The following is a 9,884-nucleotide window of genomic DNA, read 5'->3' on the forward strand; positions in this document are numbered from 1 at the left end:
CGCGCAATATCAACCTATCGGTCAATTAAAAATTTGTAAGTGCGCCGCGTATATAAATACTAAATTAGGCATGAATATCTATGGCTGCAAATCACAACCAAAGGATATTGGTTTTGGGCGAGAAAACTTTGTTCCCATAGCGCGGTAAAAATACATGACGTATGTTTACCGCGCTATAGCAACAAAGGTCTGCAAAAAGGTTTTCCTTCTCGGCTTGGCTATATCGTGTCGCACATTAAAATTGTATAATCTCAAAACTCACAAATTAATAAGCTCTTCAATATTTCTTTTCTACTTTTTGTTGCTAGTAACATTTTAACTAATTTTCGAAGCCTTTTCCGCACATTAACACCTCCGTCGTGGGTATCGCAGATACAATAGATTTTCAATTGCTGTGCGGCAGCCGGCTGCCGCTTGGGGATTAATGGGTTAAGTCAATTTTGAATGTTTTATGAATTGTAGACTATTAATGCAAAAAGCTAATATCTTGCGTGTTTAAGTGTCAACACTGACGACATGTGTCTGCATTGCGGTGGACTGGTGGTAGCGACGGCGCGATGCGAAGTCCTCATTGTCGTCGTTCAACCTTTCTTGCTCCACGGGAATGTCCGCGTGTACCGGGGTCACCACGAGCTGCTCGTATTCCAGTGGCCGTTTGCTGGAAAATAATGGTGTAGATATAGAAAGAGGAAGTAGTATTACTGATGGAAACAGTAGTTAAACAATTTCATTATCATTTATCGCAATAAGTTTGACTTTATATGACGTATTTATATATAACTAGCTGTCCCGGTGAACTTCGTGTCACTTTAAAACCTTCCCTGGCTGTTGATCGAAAACGGCTGAACGGATTGGGCTAATTTTAAGACTAAAATTAGCCCAATCCGTTCAGCCGTTTTCGAGTTTTAGCGTTACTAACACAATTGAAAATCCATTTTTATATATATAATTGACGATACCAAAACAAGAAAAATAATTATAGCTTCTAAGATAAAATAATCGGCCAAGTACGAGTTGGACTCGAGCACGAAGTTACTCGAGCACTTAGGGTACGGAACCCCAAAAACATTATTACCACACTAATGAAATGAAAAAAATTACCCAATAGCTTGAAGGAACGCTATCTTAAGCCAGCGGAAGAATCTGAACTCTGATGCTCGGCCCGGCTTGACGGCGGGGTTGGCGGCGCCGATGTACATCCACAGCAGCCACAGTATCGTCAAGTAGCTCACGGCGTACATCCAGTCCACTAGCACCATCAGTAGAAGCTTGATAGCCACCTGAAAGAGTTGGGGTAACTTGTTTAACAGCCGCACTCAGAGACGCAGTAGCGGCGCGGCGTTAGGGGGGGGGGGGGGGCACTATATTTTTTCAGCACTACCAGCACCCTGGGCGCCGAAAAAATCTCGCCCAGGGCGCTGGTTGTGCTGAGACCGACCCTGCAGAGACATTGAATGATGATTAAACTACAATTAATTGAAGAGTTTGACAGATAAAGTATGGGGCTTATGTCAAAATCTTCATTTAATTACAGTTAAGTAGTTGTTATCCGTCTCTAAGTGCGTCTTTTAAACATGTATAATTTGGTTGGACCGGCGGCGCATGAATAATTTAATAAAATAATTGGAAAATACAATTAGCCAATACCTTGGCTTGCCAGGTGAAAAGGAAGGGAAACGATTTCAGTAGTTTATGTATGTTAGTCAACCAAGTTTTTAACCGACTTCCAAAAAACGAGGAGGTTATATATTCGGCTGTGGATATATTTTTTTTTGTATGTTCGACCACTACTCCGCCGTTTGTGAACCGATTTTCAAAATTTTTGTTTGGTTATATTAGGTTTCACTCCAATTTGGTCCCATTTTCACAAAAGTGGTGATCTGATGATGGGATCCATGAGTAATCGAGTGAACTCCTCAAAATTTATATGGAAATATATGGTGATTTTGGTTTTATGAGAAGCATCCAAAGCATATGCTACCAAAACGCAAGATTTTGCACCAAGGTATACTATGGTTCCGAAGATACTAAGAGAACTCCGGATTCCTTATAGATACAAGTTTGGGGGTTTAGGCGTTGTTTTAAAAACTGAAAGCATACGCTACTATGCAAATTACATTCATCATCATCATCATCACTACCATGTCAATACGAAGTATTTTTAAGGGGCAGCCCCCCGCCAAAACAAAAACAAACACAATCCAGAAAGTCCAAAAGTAGGTTAGGTTAGAACTTAGACTACAACACCCAGAAATAGGCTCCGTCGACTCTCTTTTGTAGTACTTTGTCAAATAAATTGGAGTAGGTTTGTAAACATTTACCAAGATTAAGATAATATTAAGGGGTTGAAGTACTTTCGCCATACTAATGAGGGTCACATTTCGGCCTGTCATTCGACAGGGGTTCAGGCAAGTCTTTTTCCCATAGTGCCCCGTTTCCTTCAGGCCAACCAAACAAAAATTAAAAATTACAATGTTGGCGTTGCGTTCTTTGACGCATTTAATTATTGAATGCGCCAATACGAAAGTTGAATGAAAGAAGATGACGAAAATTGAAAATGAAAGTGCACAGTGTGGTCATACATAGCTAATCTACATCGTAATAGGAATCCCACCAAAAACATTTTCATGTAAAAATGTTGCCAAGATGAGAACATATGACGAACTATAATATTATTAAATTATAGTTCGTCGTGTCAAAAAGTTGTGAGATCTCATGTAGAGCCAAGTTTCTAACCTTACATACTCAGCCCTAAATCTAAAAACCTTAATTTTACACTAAAGCGCGGCCAAATATTTGATAATAATATTATAATGTGTCAGCCGCACGAAAAGAATCTAAAAACTCTACACATTAGTTAAAATCGGTGGCCTGGCCATTTCATTAGTTACGGTATATTATTAAGTACATAGCCCTGACGAAACGGTCATAGCTAGAGAGTTGAAATTTTCACAGATTATGTATATCTATTGCCGCTGTAACAACAAATACTAAAAATAAAATAAAATAAATATTAAAGGGGGGCTCCCATACAACAAACGTGATTTTTTTGGCCCTTTTTTGCTCTATATCAATAATGACAACAGGTAGGTAGGTACTTGAATTTTTCTCAAAGTCCTTAGTTATATGTCTACTTTAATATTTAATAAATTATATTAAAATAAAAAATTAAGGGGGGCTCCCATACAAAAAACACAAATTTTTGCCTAATTTGCTCTATAATGGTACGGATATAGGTTAAGTTGGGTTTGATAATATTTTTGTTGTTTTAGTACTAATATCATGTTACATACGAAATTTCAGCTTTCTAAGACTTCAGGAAGTACCCTAACAGTTTTGATGATCGGTGAGTCAGTGGCCAAATTGTGGGTTTTTGGACACCTGTAAAATCTAAAGTATAATAGCTACGATATTCAAACTTTGCGCATTTAATAACTATACCATGTCACTATATCTTTAAAATTTCAACTGTCTGGCATTATTCAAACCAAAGTTACGAGGGTTCAAAAATACGACGAAACGTATCGAGAAAAGGTAGGTAGTGCCCTTGCGCGCTTCGCTTGGCTCATCTTGGCGGGGGCACTCCCGTGCCCCCAGATAAGAAACACAATCGCAATTAGTATAAAAAATACTTCGTTTATACGATTTATATTTACACGATTTTGATACATAAATAAACAGATCGAATTCCTATGCAAGTTTATAGGTACAATAATTGCCTAGCGGCTAGCACGTGTTTACTGTTCACTTCGATTTTTTTAAATGTATTGTTTAAAATTATCTACCTGATATTTGTGAGCACGACGTCTGACGCTTAACAAATTGTAATAAGAATTAAGATACGTAGAATATTAAATATACCTACTTACGCGATGGTTTACTAGGTAACTAAAAAGAGTGAAATTATTATTTTTAACAAAAAATTAAAACCGACTTCCAAGGTAAAAACAATAATAACATCCTTATAATATGAACTAAAAAGTATTAAATAATTTTTCCTATGTAATAGTGCCTTTTTCCGAATTCGGCTAAACCTTAACTATTTATATTTATATACTGTAAATCTGTACTCAATCTTCATAATTTTGAAGTCGGTGCCAGTTGCAAAAGTTTCAAATATTCTGTCAGAAAACTGAAGATTCAGCTATCTGGCACCGACTTCAAAATGATGAAGATTGAGTACAGAAATAGTTGAGGTTTAGCCGAATTCGGAAAAAGGCACTATTACATAGGAAAAATTATTTAATACTTTTTAGTTCATATTATAAGGATGTTATTATTGTTTTTACCTTGGAAGTCGGTTTTAATTTTTTGTTATGTTAATTACAGAACCCTAAAACGGAACTCTAATCAGCTGATTTTTTGTATATTGGTAGGTGAATTTTTTTTGGACCAGTGTTTAGAGGAAGTCACAAATTACTCTTCCTTAATTTTTATTATTCGTAGATAGTAATTAAATAAAAAAAAATATTCTAGGGCTCCCGGACTATACGTAACTATTATTATATCAACGATTATACTTTTGATTGTCCACTCCTTGTTAAAAGTATTAAGTTCTGTAGTATGGTGTACACGATTCCGCGTTTTTAGAGTAACCGTACGCGGCTATTATATTTAAGTTACTCTAAGGTACGCGGTTTTTAATGGGTCAAATGCGCGCTCTCTGTGGGGACGTTGGCGCCACTTCTCATCAAGCGCCCATGGGCGCAACATCAATTATTCTTCTAACGTAATATTTATTAATATAAAATTATTGCAATTTACATCAAATTACAGTCCACTATGCAAGTTATTTGTAATTAACACAAACAATGGTCTGATAAGTGATATTTACTCTGTTTTTCTCCACATATAAGTCTTAAGTATTATATTAGTATTTTATGAGTCAAAGATGTAAAATATCTAACTTACCCCAACCAGTGACAGCCAACGGTTGCAAAAATGCGAGTACCAGTTTTGGTTCTTGGAATGAACACTGATTGTCGGTGGATTAACGTCGCCATTAGACAACCTTCCGTTCATAATTGCTGGATCCGTCGGGGAAGGAGTAAAATTCTAAAAAAAAAACAAAAGGCTTAGTTATCTACAATCAATTATTATGAGGTATCATTAAATTCGTCTTAGTTATGAAAGTGGCACTCTATGAAAAGCTTTAGGTTAGTAAATTCCAATTTGATATCCCAATTTCTTTTTTTATATATATTTTAAAGAGAAAATAAATAATATTTATTTTATTACTAGCTGTCCCGGTGAACTTCGTGTAACTTTAAAACCTTGCCTGGACTTCTACAATTACTTTAAGACTAAAATTAGCCCAATCCGTTCAGCCGTTTTCGAGTTTTAGCGTTACTAACACAATTGAAAATCCATTTATATATATATATATATATATATATATATATATATATAGACTAGCTGTCCCGGCGAACTTCGTGTCACATTAAAACCTTCCCTGGACTTCAAGGATTATTTTAAGACTAAAATTAACAGAATCAGCCCACCTGTTATCGAGTTATAGCGTTACTAACACAATTGGAAATCCATTTATATATATAGATTAATTGATATTTATGGTTACTTACCCCAACATTTTTATGTCTTATCCTCTCAGGGAATAGCAGATCAAGATCACTTCCTGTCGCGCCGTACACTTGCGGGTCTCTTTGACCTTGTCCTTGAAATCTGAGTAAAAAAAATATGTTATATTGAGAAAATAATCTTTAGGGTTTGACTGATGATAATTATAATTTGTGAATACACAAATCGTCTATCATACAACCATAAGAATTAACACATAATGTGGAACTGTAGACATCACATTAAATATTAATAGCTGTTAATATGTAGGTTCTTGTATTGCTAGATGCTTAGTAATATATTCATGAATAATTAATCAGCAATTACTCCAATCTACACTGATTCATAAATTATAACATGGATTCAATTTAATCGCACTGAAAGATATTTCCTTAATTAAAACAGTAACTACATTAAAATCATGAAAACATTATTGTATAATAATAATTGCATTGATGATGTGTGAGTGCAGTGTTAAACAAAATAATCGGCCAAGTGCGAGTCAGACTCGCGCACGAAGGGTTCCATAACGTTATAGAGGAAAAATAGGCCAAAAAATGTCTAGCTATAGCGGTTATTGAGTTACAGCCTGGAGACAGACAGACAGACAAACAGACATCAAAGTCTCAGTAATAGGGTCCCATTTTTACCCTTTAGGTACGGAACCCTAAAAACAAACAAACAAAAGCATACCTCATTTCTCGTTTATGTTGCAAATCAAAGGTTTGGGCGAGAGCAAAATAAGAATAATCAATGCTAGCGTATGTGATGAGGAAGGGCATGGTGACGATTGGGGCGAGCTTGTTAATGTCACCTATTATTATGAATGTGACAGTCACTACTGCTACTACAACCATTGAGTATATAGGCACTTTGTTTGGACCTCTCTGTAAAAAGAAACAGTAAATTCATTATCATGCAAACTCATTTGAAATTATTTTTAACTTATGCAAGACAAGTATTGTTTGAATTCACCAGAAATTCTGGACATATACCAATATGTTAATATAGATTAAGAAAAATAAATGACAGCAAAAATTACAATATTCAGTATTTTTAAATATAAGGTACCTACATACTATTTTTTATACTTACACCATGTCCCAAGGCATCTAGTCCAGGCACAACCTTTTCATTGGCAATACTTTGTAGCACTCTTGGTGTACCATACATAGCTCCTAAGCACGAGCTCATTGAAGCAACATACAAGCCAGCCAGAAGTAGCACAGTCACTGCAGATATGTCTCTTGTAATGGAGAAATTGGTTAACAGTGCATCCCTGCTTACTGTGGCTGCTAATGTTATTACAAACATTAAATAAAGGAATGTCCTGTAAAATAATTTTTAATATTTTTATAAGGTAACAAAACTTCTATGGTGTGGTGTGTAACTGTAAGACAGAGTTTGTTATTGATAACAAAACATACAAATTAATTTGAGAATCTAGTATTTGTCTGCATGGTTCATAAAGGAAGTTTACAATTACATAGTATATTAATAACTAAATAAAGGATATTCACAATTATATTTGATAATTACATACCCAGTTCCAATTGCAGCAAGTGAACCATTTGGTATGTTAACTGAAGGGTTTTTCAAGTCTCCACTCATATTAATGCCAGCCAGTATTCCAGTAATTGTGGGGAAAAACACTCCGAAACATTTAAACCATGTGTAATTTTCTTTGTAGTCGGCCCAAGTGTTGTTAGCCATTGTTCCACTTAACCATCCTTTAAACTCAGCATCTAAAAAAATGATCAAAATCAATAAGAAAGACATAATATTTTTAAACAGAAAAAAGTATCATAACTAATTTAAAATATATTTACTCTACCTGGAGTTGCTGTGAAAGATCCAACAAAGAAGTCTAATGCAGCCAAAAGAATAACTAGTAACAGGGCAAATTGTAATTTAATAACCCACTTCACTCCTGCAACATTAATTGTTCCCAAGAGAAGCACTGCGGCTACCGCAAAGCCTCGGGCAGCCCATGTGTTCTCTGTACCAACCAAGTTGGCCATTGACTCTCCAAAACCAAACACATTTAAAGCACAACCAACTGCCTAAAAACATAATTAAAAAATGAAAACAAGGAAAAAAGGGTTTTCATTTAACTTAAATTGATTGCCAAAGACAGATAATATGAATACTAGAAGATAAGGCTGTGATAACAAGTTTTAAGTTTTTGTCTTAGAACTTTGATACTTACTGAAATAAAAACTCACCTGTCCAAAACAATATATTAATCCAAGAGCTCCACCAAGTCTTGATCCAAGGGTATGAGCCAAAAGAAAATAAACACCTCCGCTCTCAATCCTACATCTATCACAAATACCAATTGCTGACAGTACTGAGATCAATGCTATAAAAACTGCAAAACAAACAAATGTAAATAGCTATAAAATAACAATTTAACATTAGTACATTATGAGAAATAAATACTTACCTGTGAATACAACAATAAGAATAGCGTTTATTATGCCTGCTTGTCCGACCATCCAACCGGATCGCAGAAACACTATCACTCCAAAAATATTTAACAGGCATGATGTAAACACACCATCCCAGGTGCCAAAAAGTACAGGTTGTGATATAAAGAAATTAGATTTCCACCAAGGCGCGTCGCCCTAAAAAATGAACCAAGTAATAGAAATATACTCCCACGGTTTAAAAAGTAGTGGCTGTATTTGATATTTACTTGAACATCTGCAAATATTTCATTAGCACCAGAAGCTTGATGTCCACCTGTACCATATTGTGACTCGTTTCCCAAGTCTACGAAGCCGCCAGATTGTCTACGCATACGGGCTCTATCATAGCTAGAGTCTTCCCCGTGAAAACTTCCGATATAATTATTCGTGCTCCGATTGTTCTGATCCATGATTGCTTATGTGTATTATTATAATAACATTAAAAAGATTTTATATAAACTACTCTAGTGATAATTATAATAGAAATATTAAAAACTAATAAATATTATACACTATGATTCATGTTCTCACATATTTTTAATGATAAATTATGACCAATTTTTGTAAATTGTACCAAACAGAGGCACATCCCGTCAAACAAAGAGAATGTCATATACTACGTCCGTCAAATGACAAATGACAAGTGACAACTCACGTATTTTAAATGTCAATGTCAGGTGTGTCAGCTGTCAATGCTTTTTTTTTTGGTGAACGAATACAACATTGTCATCAGTCTCTTAAATCCTTTCTTAAAATATAATAACAATAATTAAATAGTTGCAAAAATTGCAAAAATGCAAAATATATAATATTTATGAAATTTTTGCTATTAAAACGTTAAAAAAATATAAAAGAAGGGCCGTTGGGCCAAAGGGTATTGTTTTTTTTACAAAAATTTCGAAATAAAAGTAACTTGAAACGGAACGGATTTCAAAACGCCAATCAGCGTTCAGTGACGTCACACATGCTATCCCAGCATAATACCTCCATGATCCCAGCGTTCCATTTAAGGGGGTGACAGACGCGCGAGTAAGTACGCGAACTTATGGCTCGAGCCGCGAGCCGCGAGCCTGGGGGCAGGGCCCCCGTAAGGGCTACTGGCGCCTGTGTGCAAAAAAAGGATGTTGGCGCCCCTTTAGGCAAACTTTTTGGGACCTGGTTTTGGCGCACCTAAAGATGGCAATTTGGCGCCCAGGGCCCCCGTAAGGGCTACTGGCGCCTGTGTGCAAAAAAGGATTCTACTGTTAAAATTTCGCCAAAATTATGCCCATTGCTATATAATAATGCTAAAAATTTTCAGTCAAATAAAACGTTATTTAATTTTAAATCCATGCCGGTGTCGTTCACTACAGCTTTCTAAAATCTGGCCAAACGGTTACGGCAGATATTTATTGTCAGCAACTGCAAATCATGATGGAAGAACTAGCTGCTAAACAACCAAGGCTGGTTAATCGCTCTAAGCCACTGCTGCTTCAGGACAACGCACGGTCTACACACACTGCACAACTGCAGACGGCCGCAAAACTGGAGGAGCTGCAATTGGAATGTCTGCGACATTCACCGTACTCCCCGGACCTTGCTCCAACAGATTACCACTTTTCGGAATTTGGTTAACTACCTATAAGGAAAAAAAATCAACTCTGATGTGGCAGTCCAAGCCGCATTCAAAGAAATTATTGACTCTCGTCCCTCCGTTTTTTTTAGTAAAGGGATCAACGAACTACCCTTAAACCCCGCGTTCCAGATGACGTTAGAAACGCTCACGCTCAAGACCGTAGTTTTCCCGTTCCACTAGCATGTGAGCGTCAGTGATACAAACCCAAGTGGAACGGATTA

The 9,884-nt window shown here is 36.1% G+C and overlaps 1 protein-coding gene across 1 annotated transcript; it reads right to left on the bottom strand.

Annotated features, from left to right (window-relative positions):
* Positions 1–407: 407 nt before the first annotated feature.
* LOC121730465 (solute carrier family 12 member 8) lies at positions 408–8,515 on the bottom strand. The gene is made up of 11 exons (XM_042119508.1): positions 8,276–8,515; positions 8,024–8,204; positions 7,803–7,948; positions 7,412–7,640; positions 7,121–7,322; positions 6,673–6,907; positions 6,271–6,464; positions 5,583–5,682; positions 4,912–5,055; positions 1,102–1,280; positions 408–658 (listed from the first exon to the last, which is right to left on the bottom strand). Exons 1-11 carry the CDS (start codon positions 8,456–8,458, stop codon positions 496–498), a joined length of 1,956 nt encoding a protein of 651 aa, XP_041975442.1. The 5' UTR covers positions 8,459–8,515; the 3' UTR covers positions 408–495.
* Positions 8,516–9,884: the final 1,369 nt, after the last annotated feature.

Source organism: Aricia agestis, chromosome 9 (assembly GCF_905147365.1).
Source record: "Aricia agestis chromosome 9, ilAriAges1.1, whole genome shotgun sequence".
Classification (NCBI taxonomy): domain Eukaryota; kingdom Metazoa; phylum Arthropoda; class Insecta; order Lepidoptera; family Lycaenidae; genus Aricia; species Aricia agestis.